This window comes from Leuciscus leuciscus, assembly GCF_965113295.1.
Source record: "Leuciscus leuciscus genome assembly, chromosome: 23".
NCBI classification, from domain to species: domain Eukaryota; kingdom Metazoa; phylum Chordata; class Actinopteri; order Cypriniformes; family Leuciscidae; genus Leuciscus; species Leuciscus leuciscus.
Genome location: NC_138747.1, coordinates 32611218 through 32628714, shown reverse-complemented (window position 1 = coordinate 32628714; position 17497 = coordinate 32611218). Strand labels below are relative to the sequence as shown.

Genomic DNA, 17497 nt, shown 5'->3' with positions numbered 1-17497 from the left:
ACAAGTGTTTGTCTGTGGATGGCTGGAGTGTTTGTTTCCATGGTTTCACACTCAAACACACACACACACACATACAGCTGGTGGAGAGCAACACTACTAACATCACTGACACACGACTGGCTCTTATTTCAGCTCAGCTACTGTTACTAGAGCTTATATAAGACACACACCATTAATCAACACATTCAACACTTCCTGTTGTCTATTCTATCCATCTATCCATCCATCTACACCAAATTGCCAAAAGTATTGGGACACCCTTCCAAATCATTGAATTCAGGTGTTCTAATCCCCTTCATGGCCACAGTTGTATAAAATCAAGCACTAGGCATGCAGACGCTTCTACAAATCTCTGTGAAAGAATGGGTCACTCTCAGGAGCTCCGTGAACTCAAGAGTAAAACCGTGATCGGTTGCCACCTGTGCAATAAGTCCATTCATGAAATTTCCTCACTAATAAATATTCCACGGTCAACTATTAGTGGTATTATAACAAAGTGGAAGCAATGGGGAACAACAGCAACTCAGACCCGAAGTGGAAGTTCACTTAAAATCACAGAGCGGATCAGCGCATGCTGATGCACACAGTGCGCAGAAGTCGGCAACTTTCTGCAGAGTCAATAGCTACAGACCTCCAAACTTCGTGTGGCCTTCAGATTAGCTCAAGAACAGTGCGTAGAGCGTCATGGAACGGGTTTCCATGGCCGTGCAGCTGCATCCAAGCCTTACATCACCAAGTGCAATGTAAAGCATGGGATGAAGTGGTGTAAAGCGTGGGATGCAGTGGTGTAAAGCGTGGGATGCAGTGGTGTAAAGCGTGGGGTGCAGTGGTGTAAATCGTGGGGAGCAGTGGTGTAAATCGTGGGGTGCAGTGGTGTAAAGAGAGGGATGGAGTAGTGTAAAGCATGGGGTGCAGTGGTGTAAACCGTGGGATGCAGTGGTGTAAAGTGTGGAATGCAGTGGTGTAAAGCATGGGATGAATTGGTGTAAAGAGAGGGGTGCAGTGGTGTAAAGCGTGAGATGCAGTGGTGTAAAGCATGGGATGCAGTGGTGTAAAGCGTGAGATGCAGTGGTGTAAAAAGAGGGATGCAGTGGTGTAAAGCGTGGGGTGCAGTGGTGTAAATCGTGGGGTGCAGTGGTGTAAAGAGAGGGATGGAGTGTTGTAAAGCGTGGGGTGCAGTGGTGTAAAGCGTGGGATGCAGTGGTGTAAAGTGTGGAATGCAGTGGTGTAAAGCATGGGATGCAGTGGTTTAAAGAGAGGGGTGCAGTGGTGTAAAGCGTGAGATGCAGTGGTGTAAAGCATGGGATGCAGTGGTTTAAAGAGAGGGGTGGTTGTGGCGCAATGGATAAGACACATGCCTTTGGTGTGAGAGACCCGGGTTCGAATCCACTGTGAGACACCAATGTGTCCCTGAGCAAGACACTTAACCCCTAGTTGCTCCAGAGGCGTGCGACCTCTGACATATATAGCAATTGTAAGTCGCTTCGGATATAAGCGTCAGCTAAATGAATAAATGTAAATGTAAATGTAAATGTAAATGTAAAGCGTGAGATGCAGTGGTGTAAAGCATGGGATGCAGTGGTGTAAAGAGAGGGATGCAGTGGTGTAAAGCGTGGGGTGCAGTGGGGTGTAAAGAGAGGGATGCAGTGGTGTAAAGCGTGTGGTGTAAAGCATGGGATGCAGTGGTGTAAAGAGAGGGATGCAGTGGAGTAAAGAGAGGGATGCAGTGGTGTAAAAAGAGGGATGTAGTGTGTAAAGCGTGGGGTGCAGTGGTGTAAAGCGTGGGGTGCACTGGTGTAAAGAGAAGGATGCAGTGGTGTAAAGAGAGGGGTGCAGAGGTGTAAAGCGTGGAATGCAGTGGTGTAAAGCGTGGAATGAGGTGGTGTAGAGCGTGGGGGGTGCAGTGGTGTAAAGCGTGGGATGCAGTGGTGTAAAGAGAGGGATGCAGTGGAGTAAAGAGAGGGATGCAGTGGTGTAAAGCGTGGGATGCAGTGGTGTAAAGAGAGGGATGCAGTGGTGTAAAGCGTGGGGTGCAGTGGTGTAAAGCGTGGGATGCAGTGGTGTAAAGCGTGAGGTGCAGTGGTGTAAAGCGTTGGATGCAGTGGTGTAAAGTGTGGGTTGTAGTGGTGTAAAGAGAGGGATGCAGTGGTGTAAAGTGTTGGATGCAGTGGTGTAAAGCGTGAGGTGCAGTGGTGTAAAGCGTGAGGTGCAGTGGAGTAAAGCGTGGGATGCAGTGGTGTAAAGCGTGTGGTGCAGTGGTGTAAAGCGTGGGATGCAGTGGTGTAAAGCGTGTGGTGTAAAGTGTGAGGTGCAGTGGTGTAAAGCGTGGGATCTATCTATCTATCTATCTATCTATCTATCTATCTATCTATCTATCTATCTATCTATCTATATGTCAATCCATCCATCCCTCTATCCATCCATCCATCCACCCATCACTCCATCAATCTATCAATCTATCAATCTATCTATCTATCTATCTATCTATCTATCTATCTGTCTGTCTATCTATCTATCTATCTATCTGTCTATCTATCAAATAACTGAATCACATCAAAATCATCGGAAACTAATACTAAAGATGTTTCATGCAGGTCTACTCAGAGCTTATGGATTTAGTTAGAGTTTGAATTAAATGGTCTTTACTTCTGTTCACTACAGAAACACTGAGTTTAAAATAATTTACCAACCTTAGTGTCTTAACACTGAAATGTATATTTTTAGGTAAACTATTTCTGTAAAAGACATGGATAGGAACCCCTCGACTCTGACCTCACACAGTCTTGCATCAAAGTTAAAGATCTGAGACATTTTATGAGGCTTTTTATGTCTTTACAGCGCAAAGAAAATAGAAGGAGAGCAAGAGCGAGAGAGAGAGAGAACTTGGGAGAAAGTGAGTGAAGAGGGGGAAGGGAAGAGTTACGGCTTCAGACTCACTGTATTCACGTACCAGTGTGTGTTTGGGAGGAAGGAGTGGCTCCGAAAACACTAAATAAGAGCGAGGGCGAGTGAAAACCCACATCCACACATGCAGAAGAGATTTATGAGACGCGAACCCGTCGACAACAGTGTGACCGCTGGGAAAAAACACTTCAATTCAGCCCTAATTACTCGCATGCGACTGTGACATCAACAAGAAGCTTAATTCAACACACATGGCCTCTCAAACACACACACACACACACACACATCATCTACAGATACTCCAAATATCTGCAGGACAAGCATGCTTGAGATACCATTAGACTCTGACACTCCTTAAACAAGCATAGTATTTGATTATAAATTACTGTATTATAATAACAAAACCTGTTTTTTAGTCAGTGCTTGACTCTGGCACTGCATGACACTTTTAATAAAGTGTAATTTTAATAAAGCATGTAAACGGACACTTACAACTGGTGAGCATGCGGTGCATTTGTCAAACGCCAAACTTGCAGGAAGGACGTTGTCAAATCTTGCCAGGAATCCTCGAATCTGGAAGGACAACAAATGTTTTTAAGCAACACATAATCAGTAAAGAAAATATTCCTCACTCTCTAGCGCCACCTGGTGTGTGTTAGTAAAAACAGCAGGAAGTAACGATTTAAAAATCAAAGGTAACACTTTATTTTTAAGTGACGTAGTTGCACGTTACTACATGTACTTACTATACTAATAACAGTAAATTTTGCATAATTATAAGTAAATAACCCTAAACCAAACTCCTGTTTCTACTCCACATTAAAGGTCACTACACAGCTAATGATTTTTAAAGGCAAAATCCTCTGGCTTTTAGTAATGCTTATTTATAATAATAATAATTTGGTATGATTTAGATATTATTTATGTAATTATTATACCGTTAATCGATCACACGTGCAATTTTAGCTTATAAATTATTATTACGCACAGTTTAAATGAATAAATATATAAAGGGAATATAAATACGCTTTAGAATCAATAGATAAAGCTATAAAATGACTACATGTAAGATTATGTTCAATTCTCTCTATACATTTATCAAACTAACTTCACAACTTTTACTTGCACTGATTTAGCAAGACTTTTTCTTTTAGTTGTCCTCTTTCATAGACAGATATTTTCTTCTTGCTGTGTAAATTTGTTTAAATTCTTAATTTTTTTTGTAATCTCGTAATATTATGTAGAAGAGAGAAGTGAATCTCAGCCTGTGATTGGCTGTTCGCTACTGATGTCACACTAAACTCAGTATAAAACCTGAGTTGGCAGAGAGAGTTGATGATCGAAACTAATCCTGCGACCCGGGAGTTAATCATGGACAGGCGAGTTTCCTCTTTAAATATATCATTATAAAAACAAAATCATTCCTTAAATCAAAACGACATAAACTCTCATGTCCCACACACACTTTCCAATCAAGAAACAGTTGTAGCCCAATATAAGTACGTCTTACTGTGACAATATATGGTTTATCTCAGGTATTTTCATGAGAATAAAGTATATTTATAATGCAATTCTAATCAACCAATCCTTTCTAATCCTATATAATACTGCATTTAAATATCCTATATAATACTGTAGCATTTAAATATCCTATATAATACTGTTACATTTAAATATCCTTTATAATACTGTTGCATTTAAATATCCTATAAAATACTGTTGCATTTAAATATCCTATATAATACTGTAGCATTTAAATATCCTATATAATACTGTTACATTTAAATATCCTATATAATACTGTTGCATTTAAATATCCTATAAAATACTGTTGCATTTAAATATCCTATATAATACTGTAGCATTTAAATATCCTATATAATACTGTTGCATTTAAATATCCTATATAATACTGTTGCATTTAAATATCCTATATAATACTGTAGCATTTTACGGTTACATTTAAATATCCTATATAATACTGTAGCATTTTACGGTTACATTTAAATATCCTATATAATACTGTTACATTTAAATATCCTATATAATACTGTAGCATTTTACGGTTACATTTAAATATCCTATATAATACTGTTACATTTTACTGTTACATTTAAATATCCTATATAATACTGTTACATTTAAATATCCTATATAATACTGTTACATTTAAATATCCTATATAATACTGTTACATTTAAATATCCTTTATAATACTGTTGCATTTAAATATCCTTTATAATACTGTTGCATTTAAATATCCTATATAATACTGTTGCATTTAAATATCCTATATAATACTGTTGCATTTAAATATCCTATATAATACTGTTACATTTTACTGTTACATTTAAATATCCTTTATAATACTGTTGCATTTAAATATCCTTTATAATACTGTTGCATTTAAATATCCTATATAATACTGTTGCATTTAAATATCCTATATAATACTGTTGCATTTAAATATCCTATATAATACTGTTACATTTAAATATCCTATATAATACTGTTACATTTTACTGTTACATTTAAATATCCTATATAATACTGTTACATTTAAATATCCTATATAATACTGTTACATTTAAATATCCTTTATAATACTGTTACATTTAAATATCCTATAAAATACTGTTGCATTTAAATATCCTATATAATACTGTTACATTTAAATATCCTTTATAATACTGTTACATTTAAATATCCTATAAAATACTGTTGCATTTAAATATCCTATATAATACTGTTACATTTAAATATCCTATATAATACTGTTGCATTTAAATATCCTATATAATACTGTTGCATTTAAATATCCTATATAATACTGTTGCATTTAAATATCCTATATAATACTGTTACATTTAAATATCCTTTATAATACTGTTGCATTTTACTGTTACATTTAAATATCCTTTATAATACTGTTACATTTAAATATCCTATATAATACTGTTACATTTAAATATCCTATATAATACTGTTACATTTTACTGTTACATTTAAATATCCTATATAATACTGTTACATTTAAATATCCTATATAATACTGTTACATTTAAATATCCTTTATAATACTGTTGCATTTAAATATCCTTTATAATACTGTTGCATTTAAATATCCTATATAATACTGTTACATTTAAATATCCTTTATAATACTGTTGCATTTTACTGTTACATTTAAATATCCTTTATAATACTGTTACATTTAAATATCCTATATAATACTGTTACATTTAAATATCCTTTATATAATACTGTTACATTTAAATATCCTATATAATACTGTTACATTTAAATATCCTATATAATACTGTTACATTTAAATATCCTAAATAATACTGTTGTATTTAAATATCCTATATAATACTGTTGCATTTAAATATCCTATATAATACTGTTACATTTAAATATCCTATATAATACTGTTGCATTTAAATATCCTATATAATACTGTTACATTTAAATATCCTATATAATACTGTTACATTTAAATATCCTATATAATACTGTTACATTTAAATATCCTATATAATACTGTTACATTTAAATATCCTATATAATACTGTTACATTTAAATATCCTATATAATACTGTTACATTTAAATATCCTATATAATACTGTTGCATTTAAATATCCTATATAATACTGTTACATTTAAATATCCTATATAATACTGTTACATTTAAATATCCTATATAATACTGTTGCATTTAAATATCCTATATAATACTGTGGCATTTTACTGTTACATTTAAATATCCTTTATATAATACTGTTACATTTAAATATCCTATATAATACTGTTACATTTAAATATCCTATATAATACTGTTACATTTAAATATCCTATATAATACTGTTGCATTTAAATATCCTATATAATACTGTTGCATTTAAATATCCTATATAATACTGTTACATTTAAATATCCTATATAATACTGTTACATTTAAATATCCTATATAATACTGTTACATTTAAATATCCTTTATATAATACTGTTACATTTAAGTATACTATATAATACTGTTACATTTAAATATCCTATATAATACTGTTGCATTTAAATATCCTATATAATACTGTTGCATTTAAATATCCTATATAATACTGTTACATTTAAATATCCTATATAATACTGTTGCATTTAAATATCCTATATAATACTGTTACATTTAAATATCCTATATAATACTGTGGCATTTAAATATCCTATATAATACTGTTACATTTAAATATCCTATATAATACTGTTACATTTAAATATCCTATATAATACTGTGGCATTTAAATATCCTATATAATACTGTTACATTTAAATATCCTATATAATACTGTTACATTTAAATATCCTATATAATACTGTTACATTTAAATATCCTTTATAATACTGTTGCATTTTACTGTTACATTTAAATATCCTTTATAATACTGTTGCATTTAAATATCCTATATAATACTGTTACATTTAAATATCCTATATAATACTGTTGCATTTAAATATCCTATATAATACTGTTACATTTAAATATCCTATATAATACTGTTACATTTAAATATCCTATATAATACTGTTACATTTAAATATCCTATATAATACTATATATTTGATCCGTGTTTTAAATTAATTTCCATTATATTTATTGAATATATACATATTTATTATAAAAACTTTAGGATTTTATTTGTTTTACATATTTATTTATTTTACTATGCTATATTTTTACGCGTGTGTGTGTGTTTATTCAATATAAATTATATGAGATTTGTATTACAGATGTATGTATTATATACATTATTATTTATTTATATCGGTTATTTATTTTACTTGGTTTTTTTTTACTATATATTTTATTTGTTTACTATACAATTTGTATAAACCCTTTCTGCAAGTAAATGTACATGATTATTGGTGGTTTCCGTATGAAAGCTCAATGATTTCTCGTGATGTATGATATATCTGGCGGTGGAATAAATTAGGTGTGTGTGTGTGTGTGTGTGTGTTTGGTTACAGTCACACACACTCCTCACACAGACTCCAGAGTTACTATCTTAATTGAAAGCAAATTAAAGAAAGAGCCGGAGGAAAAGATAAGAGCGGTCGAGGCATCGGTGGGAAGATTACCAGGAATTTACATTACGCATTACCCATGATTCCATGCGCTCCAGCTCAAGACACTTTGATGTAAATCCACATTCATGGTGTCAAATCCACACAATAAGTCGGATTCATATTTAGAAATGCCTCCAATGACTTTCTGTTCAAATCTAATTACGTTTTAAATCAAATTGGAGGGAAGAAATATCAGGGAAATGAAGTTTGAGCACGAGATCAACCATATTAAACATGTCTGAATGCAAAACATAAAAAGGGCTTTGACTGAAAAGACTTTGTCTGACTGTGGTTATAGTGGATGATGTTGTTAGTTTGTCCACACATCCACTAAAATGAAGACCAGCCGCTTGTTTCCAGGTGACACTTTTCTTGTTATTAATGCAATTAAATGCATACATTTTAAAATGCTGTTTATGCATCTGAATCATGTTTGTTGTGGCCACAATATATATGTTCAGTTATTAATCATCTGGGCTGGTAAATGAAAAGTTGCAGGTTATTGGAAGTTATTTGAGGTTCGAAACACACTACCATTGGAAGGTTTGGGGTCGGAAAGATGCTTTAATGTTTAAGAAAGAGTCTGTTCTGCTCAGCAATGCTGCATTTATATCTTTACGCCACAGAATACAAAACAAAAAAGGTAATTGCGACTTTTTATCTCACAATTTTGACTTTATTTCACGCAATTTTGACATTTTTTTCCTCATAATTGCGAGTTTGCATCTAAATAAAGTCGCAATTGTGTTATAAAATCAGAAATGGGAGATATAAAGTAGCAATTATCTTTTAAAATGTTTCATTCTGTGGCGGAAACAAGCTTCATATTTATTAGATTAGAAATACTGTAAAAACAGTGAAATATTATTGCAATTTATAATAACTGTTTTCTATGTGAATATACAGTAAAGTGTAATATATTCCTGTGATCAAAGCTGAATTTTCAGCATCATTACTCCAGTCTTCAGTGTCACATGATCCTTCAGAGATGATTTGATGATCAAGAAACATTCATTATTAAACAGTTCATATTTTTGTGGAAACATGGAAACAATTTTATATGCCTTTCCTGTCACTTTTGATATATTCAATGCATCTTTGATTAATAAAAAAAAAAAACTGTACTGACACCAAACTTCTACACGAGAGTCTGTGTTTATGTGGAGCTTCCCAACACAACACCAGCGAAATAGAAACCAAACGATCAATAATAATGTCCTGTTGCTGGTCAGAGCTTCACCACACACACACACACACACACACACACACACACACACACACAGTCCTGAGACACACAGCTGACTAGCTCTGCTCTCAAACACACATGTGCTCACTAGACGATCACAGGCTATTAACCAAATCTAAAGCTTCCGCTGCAGTTCCTCTGACGGCCAGCAGAGGTCAGTGTGAGCCAATGAGACGCTTCCCACTTCCCAATGTTCTCCTGCAACATTAATGCAAAAATCCTCATCACACTACATCCCATCCAGATTGATTTCTAAGGTCAGGGATTATAATGACCCAGTCGTGGCTTGTGTCCGGTTCACCAGCGTCTGGTCTTATGATGATATTGAGTCACAGTCAAGAGAGCTTTCCTGATTAATCACATTATTCGAAAGGAGTCGCATATGAATTATGGGTTCTTGAGGAGGGAATATTCATGCTAGTGGAGCTCATAACCCGGAGAGCGGCTCTTTGACGTCTGTAGCTGCGTCATTAGCCCCCTGTGTGTGTGTGTGTGTGTGTGTGTGTGTGTGTGTGTGTGTGTGTGTGTGTGTGTGTGTGTGTGTGTGTGTGTGTGTGTGTGTGTATGTGTGTGTGTGTGTGTTCTTGCTAAGACTCAGCACACAGGCAGGGGGTCCTGCTGTGCCACTTTATGAATTATAGCGAGGCTGTAAAATTGGAAGAAGCAACAACATAAACAACTGCATGTAAAATGTATCATAAATGCAAGTGCACGCAAGCACAGCGAAATATACGTTGGTGCTTTTCCATGATTATCAAAATAAAATCATACACTGAAAAAAATGGTGTAGAACTTAAATAATTTAAGAAGCTTAAGAAATAATTGCAATGAAATAGCAGTAACACATCGACTTAAACATGAGATTTTCAATAGTAAGACTGAAATAATATCTTCTAGTAAAATATTTTCCAAATCATCTTTTTGACACATGCACACCATGAGGAAAACGGGATCATTTGCACTATGTTTCGGTTTCCTCGAGGAACAGGAATGGTGTCTCGGTCTTGGCAGCTTGGCTCCTCCCAGTGAATTACACCCACACAGAGTTTAGCCAATCACATCAGAGCTCATTTAAATACTAAAGTCTTAAAGGGACAATTCACCCAAATCATGACGTCATCGTCCATTCTCAAAATAACTTATTTTATGTTCCGACACAAGGAAGAAGGTCATACAAGTTTGGAATAACATGAGTAAAGGTGGACAGATGCTTTCAGCCAAAGTGGCATTACATTGCATCCATGATGGAGATGTTATCAGATGTATTCCCTGAGGATTGAACCCAAGAAAGGAACTCACTATAAATGTATTTGGTGTGACACACAATGTGTGAAAGTGAATGAGATCTGACATGGGAAAAGAGAAGCAAATAATGATAATAATATTTTAGTATGATTAACTATAATACCCCTGATCCCCATCCACTATCACTGCATGGAAAAGAGCAGTGTGAACATTCTACTAAATATCTCCTTTTTACATGCGTGTTCGATGTTCATTCAACGGCTCAGAGAATAGTCATGTAAATATAAAATCCTGTTCATGCGTGTGAAAAGTGACGTCATGCTGAATCTTCAGACGATGGAAATGAGGCCATACAGAGTTGAGGAGTACGAACACTTCCTCTTCATCCCCAATATAACCTTCCCTGCTTTTCCTCATTCTCTCTGACTCCAGGGACTCGTAAAGCTGGTGAACGTCCCCAAACGTGCCAAGATAAGGCCATCACTACAGCACGAGCCTCCAAACACTCTCGTGGAGGATTAGCCCATGGATCTGCTCCTGTCAATGTGCAATCTCATTCTTCCATGGCAATCCAGAGACACAGGAGACGATCGTGAGGAACACGGCAGAACGCGTCCACTTCACACCCAAACCATGGTGTAAATGACGACATTTCCACAAAACCCTCAATCCCACAATAAACACCAGCACCGCCGTCTATGCTAACGAGTCTCGCGAGTTTAATCTAAATTATAACATTCAAAGACAATTTCACTTTTTTAATTTTCTTTGTCTTTAATTGTTTAAGTTGTATCATATATTGTATTTGTCCTACTAAAGCTGACATTTTTACACATATTTTGATCTTTTGTTCCCTTGTGAGGTTACATTTTAAAATATGTAAATTAGTTTGTCTGTGCAAATCAGTGACTTGCAAAATACCCTTAAAATCCAACATGAAAAATAATTGTGATAAGATTGTGATTGTGATCGCGATTCAGAAGGGTATTTGTATAATAATAAAGTTCATTATTATAAGTAGGGATGCACAATATATCGGTATCAATATATTTTCATTTTGAATGTTATCATTATCGGCTCGATAAGAAAATGTGGCCGATATATTAAATCTGATAAATAATGTAATATCTCCTCCAGCTGAGACGCTTCAGATGCGCACTGTTCAACATGATGATTATGAACTGCTTGAAATATGATTGGAATCACTTTAATAAAGGAAAATACAGTAAAGTGCAGCACAAGTCTGTCATATCGGCTACATAATATTATGATGAGAATATCATAATTGTGTGTTTGGGACGTGGATTTTAATGGTGAGACTTGTGTTTTTGTAATCTGGCTCTCAAAAATTATATAAAAACTTGGATTTAGATTTATCGGCCAATATATCGGTTATCGGCTTTCAGATATAAATAATTATCGGTATCGGCCAAAATTTTCATATAAATATATATGTATATAATAATATATATATCCATAACTGACCTGATGTGGGACGAGACCCAGTGATGTTGGCGGTTCATTCATCCGGTCATCACTGCTACTGGCCACCGCGTAACCTCTGGCAGAGAAACACAGGGTTATGCTTAGAGACTCTCAGTGTGTGTGTGTGTGTGTGTGTGTGTGTGTGTGTGTGTGTGTGTGTGTGTGTGTGTGTGTGTGTGTGTGTGTGTTGGGTAGGTTTAGGGGTAGAGTTAGTGTGTATTTTCAGCTTCAGAATCATGAATATTTTTATTCTGGTGTCTCTATTGTCCTGTGCTTTGGGTTTCAGCACCAAGTCCAAGTCTATTCATTTACACACACTATGAAATACCAAATTTAGCATTTTAATCAACAGTAAATTTTTTGTAAACCTTTTATCATATGTCTTGGAGTATCACAATAATATTTTATTGTGAGTTCAGTGTCGTAATATGCATCGAATCGTGACATGAGAGTATCATTACACTCCTACTGATGACGCATCTATTACTGGTTTGTTGGTATATAATCTATAATCACAGTTTCTCTGTTGATGGATGCACATGCTGGCTCCCCAATAACAGCGGCATTACAACAGCGATAATCAAAAAACGTTAACAGAACGGTTACTCTTTGTAAACTTTGTTCAATATGAGTGCTGTATGCTCGAACATGAACCGTCATTTACACCGCCATCACCTGTGTGTGTTAGCGCGCGAGCGCAGGCGAGACCTGAACTGCACACACTCCTATCTGTGTTCAAACTAAACTCATTTAAGCTTTGCCCATTCAAACATTCAAGAGCAAGACGCGAAAGAGATCTTGCGCACGCTGTGAGAAGATTTGTGTGTGTGTGTGTGTGTGTGTGTGTGCACTCATCCGAAGCACGCACACCTCTTAGACAAGAAGCAAATATTGAGTCCTCTTTCAAGTCTTGTGCTTGAATGGACAAATTCACACAAAAATGATGTCAACATGTCTGTATCCTAGCAGACACTCTCTGTTATGCCTAACGTAAACTTATACAGTCGAGAAAGACAACGCATGTGTTTTATTAATTGGTCACATTTTATTAAGGAGAACGAAGCTTTTTGAAAACGCTCTCCAAAGTGGATCAATTTGAAAACGCCGTTTTCTCGCTGTAGTGTGGACTGTAGTGTGGACTGTAGTGTGGACTGTAGTGTGGACTGTAGTGTGGCCTGTAGTGTGGCCTGTAGTGTGGCCTGTAGTGTGGACTGTAGTGTGGACTGTAGTGTGGACTGTAGTGTGGACTGTAGTGTGGACTGTAGTGTGGCCTGTAGTGTGGCCTGTAGTGTGGACTGTAGTGTGGCCTGTAGTGTGGACTGTAGTGTGGACTGTAGTGTGGACTGTAGTGTGGACTGTAGTGTGGACTGTAGTGTGGACTGTAGACTGTAGTGTGGACTGTAGTGTGGACTGTAGGGTGGACTGTAGGGTGGACTGTAGGGTGGACTGTAGTGTGGACTGTAGGGTGGACTGTAGTGTGGACTGTAGTGTGGACTGTAGTGTGGACTGTAGTGTGGACTGTAGTGTGGCCTGTAGTGTGGCCTGTAGTGTGGACTGTAGTGTGGACTGTAGTGTGGACTGTAGTGTGGACTGTAGTGTGGACTGTAGTGTGGACTGTAGTGTGGACTGTAGTGTGGACTGTAGTGTGGACTGTAGACTGTAGTGTGGACTGTAGTGTGGACTGTAGTGTGGCCTGTAGTGTGGACTGTAGACTGTAGTGTGGACTGTAGTGTGGACTGTAGTGTGGCCTGTAGTGTGGACTGTAGTGTGGACTGTGGTGTGGACTGTAGTGTGGACTGTAGTGTGGCCTGTAGTGTGGCCTGTAGTGTGGACTGTAGTGTGGACTGTAGTGTGGACTGTAGTGTGGACTGTAGGGTGGACTGTAGTGTGGACTGTAGGGTGGACTGTAGGGTGGACTGTAGTGTGGACTGTAGTGTGGACTGTAGTGTGGACTGTAGTGTGGCCTGTAGTGTGGACTGTAGTGTGGCCTGTAGTGTGGACTGTAGTGTGGACTGTAGTGTGGACTGCAGTGTGGACTGTAGTGTGGACTGTAGTGTGGACTGTGGTGTGGACTGTAGTGTGGACTGTAGTGTGGACTGTGGTGTGGACTGTAGTGTGGACTGTAGTGTGGACTGTAGTGTGGACTGTAGTGTGGACTGTAGTGTGGACTGTAGTGTGGCCTGTAGTGTGGACTGTAGTGTGGACTGTAGTGTGGACTGCAGTGTGGACTGTAGTGTGGACTGTAGTGTGGACTGTGGTGTGGACTGTAGTGTGGACTGTAGTGTGGACTGTGGTGTGGACTGTAGTGTGGACTGTAGTGTGGACTGTAGTGTGGACTGTAGTGTGGACTGTAGACTGTAGTGTGGACTGTAGTGTGGACTGTAGTGTGGCCTGTAGTGTGGACTGTAGACTGTAGTGTGGACTGTAGTGTGGACTGTAGTGTGGCCTGTAGTGTGGACTGTGGTGTGGACTGTGGTGTGGACTGTAGTGTGGACTGTAGTGTGGCCTGTAGTGTGGCCTGTAGTGTGGACTGTAGTGTGGACTGTAGTGTGGACTGTAGTGTGGACTGCAGTGTGGACTGTAGTGTGGACTGCAGTGTGGACTGTAGTGTGGACTGTAGTGTGGACTGTAGTGTGGACTGTAGTGTGGACTGTGAGAACGATGGCGTAAGTTTAGTCATGTGACGCATATTGTACCGATAGATATTGATGTTTATAGCGGTGTTGTGCCTGTTATCTGCTATTCACTCTCACACTGTTGCTGAAATATGTGACTTCACACACTCTTCATATCACAGTCCTGCACAGATGACAGAATACACTCACATCTGCTGTCCTGCGGTGAAACATGAGCAGTTTTAGTGTTTTACACCAAACATATAATAGTGAGTGAGAGCGACCTGGACCATCAGTGAATGAGGAGATAAAATGATCCTGTCAGAAGAATTGAGCGATAACTTTATTATTTATTTCTCCGTCTGTATCGTCTCAGTGAGCTTTAGCGAGGGTTTACACATGCGCTGTAAAGGGGAATTACTGTTTTCAGGCGTTTTCCAAAAGTTTCTCATTCGCACTGAAACGCCTGAAAACGCATTTTCAAATGTATTCGGATGAATGTAGGCGTAGCCTCAGACGAAAGATCAGAACCAATCAGAGTGTCCCGCTGCGCCAGTGCGCATATTAAAAACACTGGATAGGAAAATGTATTTTAAAATCCCCCAAATGATTGATACTCTCTGACTTTATTGTGGTTTCTGAAGTGGAAGTTCTCCTGTAACACAGCAGCTGAAAGCAGTAGTGGATCTCTTATCATACGAGGGTTTCGTATCATCTGAAGGCTTTTATCCCGGCTCTATAACAGCGTAATGCACCTGAAGAGAGACCGACTGGATGCCAGCACTATCTCGGGCACTGAGAGGAACGGCCCCTGCTTTTTAAAGTCTTCCTTGAATAGTAAACATGAATGAAAGCTTTCTATACCCTCTCATTCATCTGGAAATACATAAAAAGCAATACACAGGCTTTTTCTGCACTTCAGATATGACATTACAGCGTAATTGCTATAAGTGCTGTTCCTTTTTTTGTATCTTACTCTTACACTGACACTGATATTAAAACGGCCAGCCTTCGCAATTTGCACGATTTTGCTCTATTTATTAGTTGTATATGTTCCATCCATATTGAAATGAAATGAAAGTATGCCGATGATTGGTGCGTAAAATATAAAAGTAGCTAAAGTAGGGCACATTCCCCCAAACACACTCGAAGTGCTCGACCAATCACAACACACTGCTCCAGCCGACCAATCAGAGCACAGTGTGATTTTCAGAAGGAGGGGCTTCATAGAGACAGGAAGTAAACAGAGTGTTACTGACAGACTGGGAAGAGAGGAGCCTCAACAATGGAGAATATGAGGAAAATAATCAACATTCAAGCAGGAAAACCTGTGGAAGCTTGTTTCTGACACATAATAAAATATTTTAATAGATAATTGTGACACAATTGCGATTATACATCTCACAATTCTGACTTTATTTCTCAGAATTGCAAGATATAAGGTCAGAATTGCGTGATATAGTTGCAATTGCGTGTTATAAAGTCAGAATTTGCAAGTTTATTTCTCACAATTCTTACTTTATAACACACAATTGTGCCTTTATATCATGCAATTCTGAAATAAAAAGTCACAATAACCTTTCTTTTTTTTTTTTTTTTTTGCCGGAAACGAGCTTCCATAAAAACCTGCTCTAACAGAGCCCAAAAAACAACATCAAGACTTTGAGAAAGGGCATAATACGGCCTCTTTAATTAAGTGCTTCATCCGGGTATTTGGAGTGTAGTTCCAGTGTGAACATGCTACAAAATGGCATAGAAAAATGGCTAGCTGTAAAGTTCATACATGTTAAAACGGCTTCAGTCAGGCATTCTTCATGATTTTTCTACAATGCATCAGAAGACAGACTTGATTTTCAGTAGCTGATGTGTTGTGTTGAAGTGAATGAATGGCACGTACCCCTCTGGGTGCTGGAGAACAGACACCATCAGCTCCACAGCAAGAGCTCCAGCAATCATGGCCAGACCCGGGCGGCTCACTGTGCACTGCTGGTCTAGAGTCCTGTCTCTGGTGGACTAATGAGGGGAGAAGAGCTCATTAATGAGGGGAGAACAGTTCACTAATGAGGGGAGAAGAGCTCACTAATGAGGGGAGAAGAGCTCACTAATGAGGGGAGAAGAGCTCACTAATGAATGGAGAAGCGCTCACTAATGAGGGGGAGAAGAGCTCACTAATGAGGGGAGAAGAGCTCACTAATGAGGGAGAACAGTCCACTAATGAGGGGAGAAGAGCTCATTAATGAGGGGAGAACAGTTCACTAATGAGGGGAGAAGAGCTCACTAATGAGGGGAGAAGAGCTCACTAATGAGGGGAGAAGAGCTCACTAATGAATGGAGAAGAGCTCACTAATGAGGGGAGAAGAGCTCACTAATGAATGGAGAAGAGCTCACTAATGAGGGGAGAAGAGCTCACTAATGAATGGAGAAGAGCTCACTAATGAGGGGAGAAGAGCTCACTAATGAATGGAGAAGAGCTCACTAATGAGGGGAGAAGAGCTCACTAATGAATGGAGAAGAGCTCAATAATGAGGGAGAACAGTTCACTAATGAGTGGAGAAGAGCTCACTAATGAGGGGAGAAGAGCTCACTAGCAGGGTTAAACAACAGCTGAAACCACAAATCATGGAAACCAAACCTATTCATGATGGGCTTTCGCACCGGGTAGTTCTAGGAACTAGCCACCAGGATGGCTCCCCGAGAACTGATGATTCCCTTAGGACTTTTATTTTGATTTTGATTTTACGATCTGTCTAACAGTCCTGTCTAATTCGTTATTCGATAGAAATGTTATTCATAGAAAGTAGACAGTAATGAATGTCCAGTGTTGCTGAGCAGAAATACATAATCATGTTTCTCTCGGTCTCCTCAAAGTTGTGCTGGAT

General features: G+C 37.5%; 1 protein-coding gene across 7 annotated transcripts in view; it reads right to left on the bottom strand.

The window, feature by feature from the left end:
• The window catches only part of atg7 (ATG7 autophagy related 7 homolog), a 114573-nt gene that overhangs the window by 45643 nt on the left and 51433 nt on the right, over window positions 1–17497 (bottom strand). For all 7 annotated transcript variants that reach the window (XM_082156422.1, XM_082156423.1, XM_082156424.1 and 4 more), the window contains exons 16-18: window positions 16516–16631; window positions 12004–12079; window positions 3397–3477 (exon numbers count right to left, since the gene is read on the bottom strand). In XM_082156422.1, coding sequence (XP_082012548.1) covers window positions 3397–3477; window positions 12004–12079; window positions 16516–16631 — 273 coding nt within the window. The remainder of the gene's footprint in view (window positions 1–3396; window positions 3478–12003; window positions 12080–16515; window positions 16632–17497) is intronic.